A 15140-nucleotide genomic window follows, 5' to 3' on the forward strand; every position below is an offset into this window, starting at 1 on the left:
ACATATTTTAAGATATGTCAGTGCCAGTTTCTTTCAGTTAAAACAGCTCAAACATGCATTTTAGTCTGGGACTAGGCTTAAGTCTCATCTGTTAAACCAGGCAAAAAGGGACACAGGCATCGATTTAACCCATCACTTAGTCTTAAACCAAGAGCTTCCCATGCATTGAATTTTCATAATTTTGACATCACAAACAGCATTTCATTGAATATATTATTGAACACTGAATCATTTTAATTCTAACAAGAAAAATGAGCACTCAAACCGTATGACCACATTTATTTAGACCAAAACAAATGGTTTGCGTTTATAGATAAAAAAATTGTCTTTTGCCCTTAAGAAAACAGTCTTTTGTAAAAGCCAAAAGAATTATTTTGTCTCAAAGGCAAAAAAAAAAAAAAAGAGCAAAGGCATCTCGACATTAACTCACTGTATTTGAATGAAGTATATTTTGAATACGGATACGTACTTTCTTCCAAAACACCTTTAATGTTACATGCATTGTTCTTCCACATGATGTGCATTTGAAAACAAACCTTATGTCGTCAGTCGTCTGTTTATCAGATAACGGAACATTTATATTGATGAGAGCTCTGTTGGACAGTCCTGCGAGCTCTTTGTCCTGGTCCATCCTTGTGAAGGTTCAATGCACTAATATAGGGAGGGAGTCTCTGAGTTCGTTTCAGTGTTGGTCCATTTCCCATGTCTCTTTGCGCCAGTCCAAGCGTGGTGGAGGGTTGTATCTGTTGAGATTCTGAAATCGGCACAGTGGTTCTATCCGATGGTGATACCAAAGCCACACTGAAACTTATTCTTACGATGGTTAAGGAAGGCGCCTAGAGCTAATGATAGAGGAAGGGGAAGCAGCTTCTTTTCCAGCGTCGCTCCCACCACCCAATTGCTATCTAAAGAACCTGAAGAGCAAGGTTGAAGAGTATCGGTAAGCTTAACAGTAGAACAAAACTAGAATATTCATGCAATAAGTAGGGCTGCATGATTTGGAGAAAAACAAAACAAAATTGTGATATAGCTTAATGAGATTTTCATAACACAAAGACTGCAATTTAATATAGACTATTATGTTCACTAATTTGCTGTGATCTAATGGTACACAAAATCAGTAAAAACTCAGTCAATAGTAGGATTTGTAAAATTATGGGGAGTTTTCTTGTCCACCATGACACTCTGTGTGAGAAATACTGCAAGCAGAGTGATACATACGGTGAAACGGTTTCCATGGTGATACTGGTAGAATATCGCTTGACCGGAAAAGGCTCTCAGCCAATCAGATCCGAGAACCAGAACTCAACTTTAGAAACAGCTCAGGAAAAGCCTTCCAATACCTTTAAACAGCAGATTTGCTTTGGGTACATCCAACTGATAACCAAACGACATGCTTGTGTCCTGCATCCGTGTGCTAGCCTCAAATTCCACCCCAACCTGGAGCTGTGGGAGGTTTTCAGATTCAAAGGAGTGAGTTTAACAGACAACAGGTCTTATATTGAGTAACAGATCTGACATTTAGTTCATTATATATGAAGTACCTGGTCATTGGCTTTGTGGTAGTATGACGCATGTGCACCAGCTCCTCCAACAGTCAACGTGGCGACATAGTTACTACCTGAGGATGAAAAGGTAGCAGATTCAATTAGTGCATTTAATAAAATTATGATTTTTGCCAGACATTGAATAAAATGTGATAAAGAATGATCTGGAAATGATTACCTGTGTACCTGCCCACTAATGATGTGACAGTGCCCTCCTCTCCTGGTCTCTTGTGATAGACCAGCTCGCCCCCCAATACCAAAGCAGGAGACAAGGACTGGAGGTAGTGCGCAACGATGATGCCTATCAGACGAAACATGAACGTGAGCTCCTACTAGGGCTGGCCGTTATGGCGAAATATTGTTACCATGAAAAGTCTATACTTAAAGATTTTTCCATGTCGTGCATATCTCGGTATGTAAATATATAGCACTATCAACACTTTAGAGAGACGAAATGGATGAAACGGAATATAAAGAATGTGACCCACACTGCACAAGTGTGTGCACCAAAAGCTCCCTTCTCTGCAGGCGATGGCAAATTTGGGGCGTACTTTGTGTTTAAAAAGTGTTAAGCAAAATAAGTGGTGAAAAAAAACACAACGCCGCTTCTGTCAGCATGCGATCGGGAGTTCTCTTTCACGTTTTATTGCACTTGAATGGTTGAATACATGCGCAATAGTCAAACTGCTCATTGTGTGGATTATTCATGTAAACACTGCCAGTTGTGTCTCAAGTGAAAGTAAAGGGATCATCATTAAAGGCATAGTTCACCCAAAAATGTACATTTTGTAATCATTTACTCACCCTCATGTTGTTCCAAACTTGTATGAGTTTCTTTCTTCTGTTGAAAACAAAGAAAGATATTATAAAGAATGTTGGTAACCAGACAGTTGACAGTAGCCATTGACTTCCATTGTATTTTTTCCTACTATGGAAATCGATGACTACCTTCATCTGTTTGGTTCCCAACATTCTTCAAAATATCATCTTTTGTGTTCAACAGAAGAAAGAAACTCATACAAGTTTGGAACAACATGAGGGCGAGTAAGTGATGACAAGTTTCATTTTGGGGTGAACTATCCCTTTAATGTGAAGCAAACAAAAGAGAAAATAACTTGCTGTTCTTGTTTTTAGGTTTAATAAAAATACATTTACATTTAATTCATACAATGAAGACTATGCAATATCTTATTTTTACATTATTAAATAATTTTTTTATTTAATGTACATGTTAAATAATCCTATTACAATCACAGGGATAAGTTACATTAAAAAATGTAAATGTACATTTACATCATTTCCGGGCCTCTGTTAGAGGTGACTGTGAAGTTCCGTTCAGAAGAACCGCTTTTGGACAGAATTCTCTGTCTGTGAAGGCCTGTAAGTTATGGAACAGTATCCCCATCTCTGTCAGGGAATGTTCCACATTTCCTATATTCAAAACCAGACTCAAAGTGTGGCTTATAGCAAACCAGTCTTGTGACCACTAAGTGTTTTCTGTGTTTTTTGTTGTTGATTCCGGCTTGTAATTTTTACTTAGTTTTTTTAGTTTATTTTGTTTTTGTTGTTATTTTGTTTGTTGTAATCTTTGTATTTTTTGTTATTTGTCTAGGGACTACGGATGTAAATTAGCCCTGTGGCTATAATCCGGCATGTTTACGTCTGTTTTGTTGTCTCAATTCAGAAGTTCATTAATGTGCATTGTCCCTATCAAATAAATAAATAAAAAATAAATAAATAAATAAATAAATAAAAATAATTGTAATAATAATATTTAACAATATTACAGTTCTTATATTTTGGATCAAATAAACGCAGTCAATGAGCATGAGAGACTTTTTTAAAAAGAAGTTCCTATATCTTTTAGACCCAAAAATGTTAGTGGTATTGGTTATTACGATTATAGTATTAAAAAAAAATTTAATAAAAAAAAAAGACACTTTATATAGTTATTTTTGGAGCTTGACAGTCATGGTCAATAGCGAATGCAAGTTTGTTACCAGATCCAACGAGAACATCTGGGTTGCCAAGGGTAACAGCAGCTGTGAAGTCATCGCCACGGTATTCTGCATCACATTGCCAGTTTACAAACTTGTGTTGCTGTGTCTGTAACCCATCATTTAGTTAGGCAATTAATAATAGTACACTATGCAGCACTGCTTTTCTGAACAAGTAAAAAACAGAGCTGTAATATAAGATTCATTAAGCCATCTAAACTTCTTAAAGCTCAAGAAAACACAATTCTTCTCATTTTGAATATCAAGCCTGCTAAACACTTTCTTTATTCCACTCCGCTCATGTTAATATTGAAATACTCGCCAAGGAACACTCAGGTAAAATGACTTAATGACTTAACATAGGAACAGCCTTTTATCTATACCGTTTTGACTTCTTTGCTCGCTGCTTTGCTATTATTCTCGTGTACTGACTCGTTCACTAAGCTGAACAGCCAAAAAAAAAAAGATGACGAGGACCAATTTCAGCTGGCAGTGTGGAACACACAGAGAAAACTTATTTGGCCGACCATCAGCTTGGTGTGTTCCAGGCTTAAGATCTACTGGACTATACTTTGTTCTATTTTCTAAAAATTCTGATTGCAACTAGCGAAAATGACTGCAAAGCTATACATACCTGAATGGCCAATTTAGAGCGAACATTGTTGGTCAGCTGATGGATGATCTGTGCGTTTAGACTGCCTGTGTTGTCCATGTCACCTACCATAACTGGAAAAGCCTGAAGGGGGCAGACGAGAAAAAAAAAAAAAAAGGTGAGTTGTCAACATCACATCCTACTAATCGTTTCATTCTGAAAAAAATAAAGGTGTATCAACTTGACAGAAAATCAAAAATCTGTCACCCTGTTAGTTCAAAAGCAACCAAGGCGCTCACCTCTGCAGGTCCTGTTTGTTTGCTGCCCACATATGTGGCACCGAATCTGTAACCCGAGTCCCCCAAGGTACTTAGAGTAATTGTGTGACTAACCTAAAGAAGCAAATTAAAATATTATACAATACCAGTCAAAAGATTAGAATGATCTATTATGCTCTCAAAGGCTGCATTTATCTGATCAAAAATACAGCAAAAACAGTAATATTATGAAATATTACAATTTAAAAGAACAGTTTTCTATTTTTATATATTTTAAAACAATGTATTCCTGTGATGGCAAAGCTGAATTTTCAGCATCATTACTCCAGTGTCGCATGATTCTTCAGAAATTTGTGCTCATTTATTATTAATGGGCCTTATTATTATTACTTATCAATGTTGAAAATTGTATTTATTTATTTTTTATCAATTTTTTAGAGAGAGAGAGAGAGAGAGAGAGAGAGAGAGAGAGAGAGAGAAAGAAGACTGTTCATTTAAATTGTTTGAATATTTTTAATATTACTGTTTTCACTGTATTTTTTTATCAAATTAGTACAGCCTTGGTGAGCATAAAAGACTTATTTCAAAAACTTTAACAATTCTTAATTATTCCAAACGTTTGGCTATGTATATATGTTGTTGCCCTTTGATCTTTCAATTCAAAGAAGAACTAATAAATTATTCAAGAGTTTGCAAATCCATTCACACTGTGGTGACTGACCTGGAAGTGATTACTCAAGCCCTTGTTGACAACAAGGCGTACCCCCTCCATCTGCATAGGGAAGACCTCTGAGATGCAGACGAAAAGACTAAGTAAACAGAACATAGATTGTGGGACCACATGAGCAATGTAAGCAAATGAGCCTTAGACAAACCTTTGCATTTGCGATGACATTCTTCAAATGTGCCGGGGTTGGGGCGAGAGGCCTCTGCATCCGTCCCGGGCTGCCCTAGTGTGCCTGAGGAGGGTGGGACTGCAGACACTGGGGGCATCGTGAAACCTGGTGGTACCGTCACTAGACCTGCACCCCCTGGGGCACTGCCACCCCCTGAGGCCGGAGGAGGGTTTGGGGAGCTGGCAGCCAACACACTGCCCATGCTGATGGACAAATCAGTATGATAACAAACATTGAAATGACATTAAATGTTATAACACTTCCATTAACTTCAGGAAGTATCTACTTCCACTGACAACAATCATGGGGGCCCTATGATAGGGCAAAAGGTCACGTTTCTTCTACAATCGACAGAATACTGTCAATAAACAACATTAGTTCTGCTTCTAACAACTGCCAACTGAAAACGATCCCTCCAGGTTTAGACAACCAGCAAGTAGCGTTAGTCAGCGGCGACTCCCTACATATGCACACCAATTCTGTGTGCACACAGCGCCGACTAGAATCTGTCTCACTAGAGAAAAGTAGTGCACTAGCATGTTCATTCAAGCCTCACTGGCTAAATAGCAGGTAAGCTAAGGTTAATGCTAGCTAACTAGCTAACGTGTGAAAAAAGAAAGACTGGCACATTTCTAAATGAGACGCGCGAAAGAAGCTGTATTATGTGCTAGCAGGACAGTCATTTCTATCAGCACATGACGGACAAATTATAGCAAGTGAATGACAAAAATGTGTGTAACTACTTTGCAGGCCTCGTGCTATACTCACGTTTAGCAATGCAGTCCAGTTACGGCTGAGAGGCACCGGTAGGATGATAGACTACGTAACCGACGTCTTGGCCCGCCTATTCCGGCTACTTTTTCTTCTTTGGATTTTTACGGCAGCAGGCATCCATTGAGTTGCATTACTGCCATCTTCAGGCTTTATCTATCTACCCTTTTCATTTCACTCATACTGAATCCACCTATCTTATCCAATCCCCTTCAAAAAACAAAAACATACCAATTTCCTAGCCTCCACACTCTCTCCATACTCTAATAAACTTTTTACTCTATTATCTACCCTTCCAAGGGCTAATATCGATCATACACAGAAGTGTCTTTTCTTTATAGCCTCCCAAAGAGGCTGAAGTGCTTAAGACTGATGTCTGAAAGTTTGGTTGTTTGTTCAGTTTGTTAATATTGTGCTGACTCTGAGCCATGTAGTTTTTTCCATCATGTTCATAATGGTTTTAAACGTTAATCTCAAGCTTCACTGAACAAGATATAAATTTAACCGTCTATGCCGTGTAACCTTTTTTTATTGGTACCTATAAAAACAATTTTAACATAGGAAAATGCTTGTGAAAAACTGGCTTGTTTACCTTATTTTAAATAATCCATGTAGATTTAGAAAAAAATGGGATAGCATGCAGTCATTCATACAAGCGAGCTGTGAATATATCTGGGGGTGAGATTCAAGACACAACATGGAAAATAGCTTAACACATTGACATAAAACAAGGTTAAAAACATGGAAATTATAGGAAACAGGAGTTCAAGCATACTTACCTATACTAAAAAAAATTATACAGAGATTTATTCATTACCAGTAACAATAAGGTCACTCATGAGACAAAATTGTAGTTTCTTTGATTTTAAGGTATTCAGAAAAGAATACAAACATCTGGAGAATATGCTGGACTTTATTTTGTTTAAAAGAGAAGGGACAGAATAGGCTGGCATTGACATTTGGAGCAAAAAGCTTTGGCCATTCTCCCATAAATCCTCGCAGTAAAACATACATCTACGTAATACAACACATGGCAGAGAGCACAATTTAACACATACAACAGGGGACAAAAGTGTACACTTCAAGAGCTACCAACTTTATTACAGCTGCCATTTCATCTCAGCATGTGTGCTGATATGTTGTAAAAGACATTACTCAGATTATTTCTGTGCATTAGACACCATTGGGGAAAGGCTGAATCTGATCAATCAAATTCCATCGTTTCAATGAAATAAAACCTGTTTCATCTGGGGAAAATTAACAACCTAAATTGTCTGCACTGTTGAAATTAAAGTTCTGCCTTACCAAACATCTGAGCTGGGATACCTGGTTGTCAGACAAGCAAATCTATTGCTCACCCAGCCAATGCTGAGGTAGGTACTGTCCACTACCAACAAACCAGTGAATCAAATAGAGAACAAGTGATTTATAGGTTTGAGGTATTAGACAATTCTAAATCTAGCTGGTAACAATTTCTTCCACTAACAATTCTGACCAAAGCAGATTTTTTTTTGTTCTGCACACCTAGAATGCTCCCTCTTACCCAGAGGAAGTACATATATTAAGGCACTTCGAGAGATAGATGGCTGAAATCAAAATAAAAATGCAAAGATTGATTTTTTTTTTTAAAGTGTTGGATGCTTTCAAAAACTTTTGGGAAAGATGACATGGTGATGAGATAAGCCAAAGAAAAAGTCTATTTGCATTTGCAAGCACAAGCCTCTCAAGATATTTACACACAAGGCTGCAAACAACTAACAGATGAGCATTATGAATGTATTAAATCTCCCTAGTTTTCCCTGATCAACTGTAAAGCTCCGAGTATAACTCGATGCGCAAAAACCTTTCACATTAGACGATGGATAGATAGCACTAAACATACTCCTAGTAAAGCTTGGGAATTTGTTTTTGGCACTAACTCCTTCCAGTATTTTCTATTTTTATTTTTCTGGTAAATAAAAGAGGGGGCAAAATCCTTATGAACAGCAGTTATGGATGGTAAATGGTCTTTGCAAATGCTCTGGATCTGAAAAACAGTGGCTTATTGTGGTTCAAATGGAAAAAGGGTAAGCTACCTCATTGAATCCATAGAGAAAAAGCCTAATGACTTCATACCGGCCCTTAAACTTGTGGCAACTGATCACATTTTACCATGGCAGTTCCAGACCACTAAAGCATTTGGTGAGAAAATAAACAACAAAAAACAATGTCATCTTTGCGTCTGTCTTCAGTAGAAATTGTGCAGAATGCCAAGCATTGGTCCCTTTATTCTCCTGAAAGAAAGGGAGATATTGATACATTACAACTGAATAGTCACATCTGTATAAACAAGTTGAAGTGCTTCAGATCAGGTCATTCAGAACATGGTCTTCTTACCAGTAAGGGTTAATTAAGCTCGCCTGCTTTGTGAGCCGCCTCCTCCTCATCAGGGTTCAGGGAGTGAAACTCTGCCACATACAGGCTCTTATCAATGCTGCTGGGTATGGGCTTTATGTCAGTCACCAACTGGTCCTCAATGCCCTTTAGATTGAAACGGTCTTCTGAGGTGATCAGGTTAATGGCCAGACCCAGGTGACCATACCTACCTGAGAACAGAGAGAGAAATCTCAATTCAATTAAACAAATTTAAAAAACACGAATGACAAATGGAAACCCTACAATAATAATCAGTTAACTTCTGATGATGTTGATGGTTACCTGATCGACCAATACGGTGCAAGTATGTCTCTGCATTTTTGGGGAAGTCAAAGTTGATGACGACATTGACAGCCTGGATGTCAATTCCTCTTGTGAAAAGATCTGTGACAGGTAAAACACCACCAAAAAGGTTTCAGAAACATTTAGGAAAATCCCTTAAAAGCAGGAAGAGTTCTGCGAATGTGGTTATCCATACCTGTGCAGACCAGGTTTCTACACAGTCCGTTTCTGAAGTCGTGGAACACACGATTTCTGTATTCCTGTGATAATATAAAATACTTTAGGTAAACACAAGAACATACACTACTTTTCAAAAGTTTGTACGATTGTTTTTGAAAGAAGTTCCTTATGCTTAGCAAGATCAAATACCTTTTTTTTATATTTCAAATTAAAATAAAGTTATTTTAAAACAATCCATTATTCTAGTCTTCAGTGTCACATGATAGATTCTAATTTGGTGCTCAAGAAACACCATTGTTGAAATCTGTTGTGCTGCTTAGTATTTTTGTGGAAAACGTGATTTTTTTTCCAGGGACAGAAAGTTCAAAATAACATTTCATTTGAAAATTAAAATCTTTTAAACAATATACACACCTTTACTGTCACTGTCGTTTCAATGCATCCTTATTGAAAAAAATATTTCTTCACAACTTTTGAATTATGTAGCTGCCTTCTGAAACTGACCTGCATCATCTTGGCATGGATGTAAAAGCAAGAATAGCCAAGCTGTGTGATCTTCTTGGCAAGGAGTTCCACCCTTTGAGTGGAATTACAGAAGATGATAGACTGGTTGATTTGGAGCTAGGAAAAAGTGATATCAAAAAAATACAATTAAAAGTGAGAAAAATAAAGGACCTTTTCCTTAGGTTAGTGCAAATCATTCAAAAAGGCTTTAACATAATACAGTTACTCAAATGTAGTATGAAGTCTTTGGAGTGACACAAATGGAAATTTTGGGAAGGTCCGCTTACCCTTGAGAACAGTGTGTTGAGACAGTGCACTTTCTGTCTTTCTGTCACATAGGCGTAGTACTGAGTGATGCCTTTCAGTGTGAGCTCATCCATCAGATTGATTTCGTATGGCTTCTGAAGGTGTTTGGACTACACAACAGGACAGAGTCATTACCATAATTAAAGCAAACGTATAAGCAAGACATTCAGCATCAAAACGTCTAGGACGATTATAAAAACAGAATCTCTCACCATAAATTTCTGCACACTGGTGGGGAAAGTGGCAGAGTAGAGAAGAATCTGACGGTTTTTGGGCAGGAAGCTAATGATGTCCTCAATAAGCACCACAAAGTCTTGAGAAAGCAACTTATCAGCCTGTGAAGAACGAATCGATATTATGAACTTCAATCATATTAGCATTCATTTAGAGAGGATGCTTAGTTGGAAATTAACACTTTTTGCATTATTTTTCTCACCTCATCCATCACAACCATCTGAGCTTTGTCAACCTTGGCCACACCTTTCTTTATCAAGTCAAGGATTCTTCCTGGGGTAGCTATTATAACATGTACTAGAGAGAAAAAATAATGGTTAACAGAAGTAGAAAGAGGGCTTGCATTTAAATCCTTTTTAAATACATTTAAAAAAAACTGTCACAATGACTTGGCCCCATATGTGGTTTCAATCCTGCTCTGCTCATTTAGCATGTCTCCCTTATTTAACACACCTATTCAGATCATCAGTTCGTTAGGAAAGAGATCCATTAACTGAACTGAATTCAGGGTCAGATAACCGAGACATACTACAAAAATGTACAGAGCGGTGAGTGACCAGGATTGAACACCACATTATAACAGGGGTGTCTCTAATCCTACTTGAGGGCCTTTATCCTGCAGATTTTAGGTCCAATTTAATAAAACACACCTAAACATAGTACGAGAACACAAGATAGCTTAAGGCAGCACATTGAGAAATGGCCATGGCAAATGTGTGTGGAGGCAGAGGTTGGAGCTAAACTGCAGGATATTGACCTTCCGGGAGCAGGATTGGACCAACCCTGCATTATAACAAAGTGCATACAATTATGAGACTCCTCATGTAACATCATTGCTCTTTAAAGGTGCCCGTGATTATGTAGATATAAATTAGCCGGCACACATTGCACCTTTAAGGAACAAGGAAGCACAACTTAAGAATTGCTCAGATGTCTGTGGTCTGCATGGCAAGAGTTCAGACAAAACAGATGGTAGGTGTGACATCCCGACAAAAGAAGTCATTTCGAGTGAAATGCTGCCTTTGGTCAAATTTCCAGCTTAAATTGAAGAACTCACCGAACTTTAATGCTCAATGAAGAATTAACCCTAAGATTGCCTGCCAGGATGCCATTTTTAAGTGTTAATGTAAAGGTTTTTTTCTTTTTTTTTTTACTTAAATTTTATAACCCATTCTTTAATTCTCAAATCACAAGCATTCCAAAACTTAGGAAGGTAGAGATATCCAATTACCAGTCTCATCAAGACGCATGATGTCATCCCTCAGGTTGGTGCCACCTGTTGTAGCCATAACCTTGACGCCACCAAGGTGCTTGCTCATGTTGATACTTATCTGGCTCACCTGCAGAGCCAACTCACGAGTTGGTACCATTACCAAGGCTAAAATAAAGTTATAATGAGTTTATAAACGTATATATACACAACTTTGAGGTCAGCAAGGTTCATTTGCAAGTATAGATTAAATTGATCAATTTAGACTTTTACATGGCAATAAAAATGCAGTTCATTTTAAACAGTTCATTCCAAAAAGAATCAAGGTTTCCATAAAAATATTAGGCAGCACAACTGTTGTCAACAATGATAATAAATGTTACTTGAGCAGAAAATCACCATTTTTAGAATGATTTCTTAAGATGAATTAACCTCAAAATAAAAATGTCGTAATAATTTATTTACCCTAATGTCATCCAAGATATCCATGTCTTTCTTTCCTCAGTGGAAGACAAAATAAGTTGAGGATAACATTGCTGGATTTATCTTCAAATAATGAACTTCAATGGCAACCAATGTTTTGAAGTCCAAATCAATGCAGTTTCAAAGGTTATTGAAGTGCTTCAACGGGCTGTGCACGATCACAGCTGAGGAAGAGGGTCTAGCAAAACGATATGTCGTTTTTAAAAAAAAAATTATATAATACACACACTTTAACTACAATTGTTCGGATCGAGTTGACCTGCAACGCGCCAGGAACTACGTCATCACGTTGAAAGGTCATGCTCTTCAAAACGTTGGTTGTCATTGAAGTCCATTATTCAAAGAAATCCAGAAATGTTTTCCTCAAAAAACATTTTCACAGAGGAAAGAAAGACACGGATATCTTGAATTGCATTGGGGTAAATTATTAGGAACTTTTCATTTTGAGGTGAACTAATCCTTTAAAGGGTTAGTTCACCCAAAAATTAAAATGATGTCATTGACTCACCCTGATGTCATTCCAAGCCCCCAAGACCTCCGTTCATCTTTGGAACACAGTTTAAAATATTTTAGATTTAGTCTGAGAGCTTTCTGTCCTTCCATTGAAAAATGTATGAATGATATACTGTCCTTGTCCAGAAAGGTAATAAAGACATCATAAAAGTAGTCCATGTGACACCAGTGGGTTAGTTAGAATGTTTTGAAGCATCGAAAATACATTTTGGTCCAAAAATAACTTTATTCAGCATTGTATTCTCTTTTAATTCTGTTGTCACAACACGTTCAGTGATGCTGATGACGTGTATCCGGTGCGCACGAGCATCGTTTACTGTCTAAGGGAGATGCACGCTGAAAACAAAATCTTCACAAACATGTCCAAGGATTGACAGAGAAGACTTTTTTTGGGCATTTTTTTGCCAAGCCATATTTATTGGAACCAGAATACACCAAATAACACGTCAGCAGCGACTTACGTCATCAGCGCAACTCATGAACGCGGATTGACAGAACCAGAAGACAAGACAATGCTGAATAAAGTCGTAGTTTTTGTTATTTTTGGCCCAAAATGTATATTTTCGATGCCTCAAAACATTCTAACTAACTCACTGGTGTCACATGGACTACTTTGATGAAGTCTTTATTTCCTTTCTGGACAAGGACAGCATATCATACATACATTTCAAATCTAAAATATCTTAAACTGTGTTCCGAAGATGAACGGAGGTCTTACAGGCTTGGAACGACATAAGGGAGTCATTCATGACAATTTTCATTTTTGGGTGAACTAACCCTTTAAGGATCATGCGACACTGAAGCCTGGAGTAATGATGCTGAAAATTCAGCTTTACCATCACCGGAATGAATTACATTTAAAAAGACATTAAAAATATTTTAACTTGCAATAATATTTTACAAAGTTATTGAGTTTTTAATCAAATAAATAGAGGCTTTGTGAGCATAAGAGACATCTTACCAACCTCAAACTTTTGATGGGTAGTATATGTCATTTTTAGAAATAATTCATTAAACGCATGACAAACCTTGAACATGGTCTTTCTTCAGATCAATCCTTTCCAAGAGGGGGATGAGGTAGGCTCCACTTTTACCTGTGCCATTTTTAGCTCGGGCGAGAATGTCCCTCCCTGACAAGACAATGGGAATACTCTCCTCCTACACAGACGGACAATGAGGGATATAAATATCAGGACAGGCTCATTTGACAACCATTCTAAAAGGCATAAGCCAAGCAAATAGACCACAGTTTACTTTCTAACTGTACATAGGATAGACTACCTGGATAGGGGAAGGCTTCTCCCAGCCCATTTCAAATATACCCATCAGCAGTTCCCTCTTAAGGCAGTAATCTTCAAACTCGTTCCCCTTTGTAGCAGTCACATCCTATCAAAAAATAGTGCATACACATAAAAAAACTGGGAAACCAGCAACCAATTTTATTACAACCATAAGAAACTGGTTTCATTACTTACTGTGGTTCGCACTCTCATGTCTTTCGGTGGAAGTTGCAGGCACTTCTTCCAGTCATCTCCAAACCTAAAGGAAATTGTTCACAAAATGAATTTGACTTTACACATACAAGACTTAATTAATTTATTCACAAACAGCTCAACTAACATGATTCATTTGAGGCATCAATGTGAAAAGGTACCAGACTCTTCAAATAGTATTAAATAAAGACTACCTGATACCGCCACTGCTTCGGGGTATACTGCTTCCTTTCTGGAGCAGCACAGGTGTTTTTCCTGACTGTGTTGAGGAAGTAAGTGATCCTGACTGGAGGGTCATAGGCTTGGACTGTCCATTCTGTTTGGTCAGTTGCATGACTGAAGCAGGGATCTCTGTTCTTGCTGTAGCCATTGTCAGATGTTTTCCTCAACGGTTTCAATCAATTGTATCTTTTTGTGCTACTTCTGAGCTATTTGTTCAACTGTTTTACTGTTACGCTCAATGCGCTTTTGTGTAAACAGTTTCCGGTACGTACAGACCTCTTAAAAAGAAGAGTGTCTGGCGTATAACAATTATTAATAATAAGCTCTCCCAAAATAGGAGAAAATTATATTTATATGAATAAATATATCACAAGCCTAGAGTCAACGTACAAAACAACTAGCAAACAAGTACTTGTAAAATTCAAGTCTTGGCCAAGGATTTCAAAAATGCAAGTGAACAAAAATCTATTAATGCCTTTCAAAAGTCACTTTTACGTTATCCCTGAAAAGTGACAAAGGTTTCACTTTTAATTCTTTTTTCTTTCTTTTTTAAACAGCTGGATTGCAGAAATCCTGAAGTACCCTCTATTTTCCTTTTGGTATCCAAAAAGTATAAAGTATTTACATTCAAAAGCACAAGGCTCAGCTAAAGGTTCTTAATGTGCTTTTAAAATTCTATATTCTCTTCGTCACAAGGAATTTTAAATTTCGCTCAGTGTCACTTGCTCGTATTTAACCTGCTAAAAAAAAAAACCTCCAACAACACTGAGGGATTTCAAAATGAAAGTCAATGCAGGATTACGAGTCCAAAATTAAGTTAACAGTTCATAAATGTTTCCACTCTTGGCTTCGCGATGTGTCGTTTCTCCTCACTTTACTGTCACAGTTCCTGAACACTTTAGTGGAGGAAATCCTGGAACACCTGCCAAAATATGAAATTTTTAAAATAAAATTAGCTTCATTTCAATGGCAGGCTATTTCGGACATCAGGCAAAGTGTTTCGCAGTGTATCTTTAAATACACATGAAGAGTTATGTTCAAATCATATTAAAAAGAACCGAGCATATCCAGTATAACGTTAGTTCTGAGACAATAATACTTCACTTTAAATACACAAACTAGTTAACAAGACACGCGTTTAGCGAAGTTAACAGTTTCAAACACTTGTTAAAAGAGTGTAACTTAAACGCCTGGAATTCGTATGACCATTCGGATTA

General features: G+C 37.4%; 2 protein-coding genes across 2 annotated transcripts; both read right to left on the reverse strand.

Annotated features, from left to right (window-relative positions):
* Nucleotides 1–262: 262 nt before the first annotated feature.
* tomm40 (translocase of outer mitochondrial membrane 40 homolog (yeast)) lies at nt 263–6196 on the reverse strand. Its single transcript, XM_039679770.2, has 10 exons — nt 6079–6196; nt 5290–5513; nt 5136–5203; nt 4436–4528; nt 4179–4280; nt 3548–3653; nt 1726–1848; nt 1545–1621; nt 1344–1446; nt 263–914 (listed from the first exon to the last, which is right to left on the reverse strand). The coding sequence occupies exons 2-10, from the start codon at nt 5510–5512 to the stop codon at nt 775–777; spliced, it is 1035 nt and encodes a 344-aa protein (XP_039535704.1). The 5' UTR covers nt 5513; nt 6079–6196; the 3' UTR covers nt 263–774.
* Nucleotides 6197–7825: 1629 nt separating this feature from the next.
* On the reverse strand, nt 7826–14268 carry ddx61 (DEAD (Asp-Glu-Ala-Asp) box helicase 61). The gene is made up of 13 exons (XM_039679761.2): nt 13896–14268; nt 13684–13747; nt 13490–13594; nt 13237–13366; nt 11234–11380; nt 10205–10299; nt 9981–10103; nt 9750–9878; nt 9463–9579; nt 8975–9038; nt 8779–8880; nt 8458–8666; nt 7826–8354 (listed from the first exon to the last, which is right to left on the reverse strand). Exons 1-12 carry the CDS (start codon nt 14069–14071, stop codon nt 8467–8469), a joined length of 1452 nt encoding a protein of 483 aa, XP_039535695.2. The 5' UTR covers nt 14072–14268; the 3' UTR covers nt 7826–8354; nt 8458–8466.
* Between the last annotated feature and the right edge of the window lie 872 nt (nt 14269–15140).

Source organism: Pimephales promelas, chromosome 12 (assembly GCF_988280905.1).
Source record: "Pimephales promelas chromosome 12, fPimPro1.hap1.1, whole genome shotgun sequence".
NCBI classification, from domain to species: Eukaryota; Metazoa; Chordata; class Actinopteri; order Cypriniformes; family Leuciscidae; genus Pimephales; species Pimephales promelas.

Excerpts from the sequence above, each read along its gene's own strand:
- tomm40 (XM_039679770.2), bottom strand. The coding sequence starts at position 5,512 with ATGGGCAGTGTGTTGGCTGCCAGCTCCCCAAACCCTCCTCCGGCCTCA. Across the intron at positions 5,204-5,289 it reads ATGTCATCGCAAATGCAAAG|AGGTCTTCCCTATGCAGATG; the intron begins GTTTGTCTAAGG and ends TCTGCATCTCAG. Across the intron at positions 4,529-5,135 it reads GCTTGAGTAATCACTTCCAG|GTTAGTCACACAATTACTCT; the intron begins GTCAGTCACCAC and ends TTGCTTCTTTAG.
- ddx61 (XM_039679761.2), bottom strand. The coding sequence starts at position 14,071 with ATGGCTACAGCAAGAACAGAGATCCCTGCTTCAGTCATGCAACTGACC. Across the intron at positions 13,748-13,895 it reads CGAAGCAGTGGCGGTATCAG|GTTTGGAGATGACTGGAAGA; the intron begins GTAGTCTTTATT and ends AATTTCCTTTAG. Across the intron at positions 9,039-9,462 it reads TCCATGCCAAGATGATGCAG|GAATACAGAAATCGTGTGTT; the intron begins GTCAGTTTCAGA and ends ATATTATCACAG.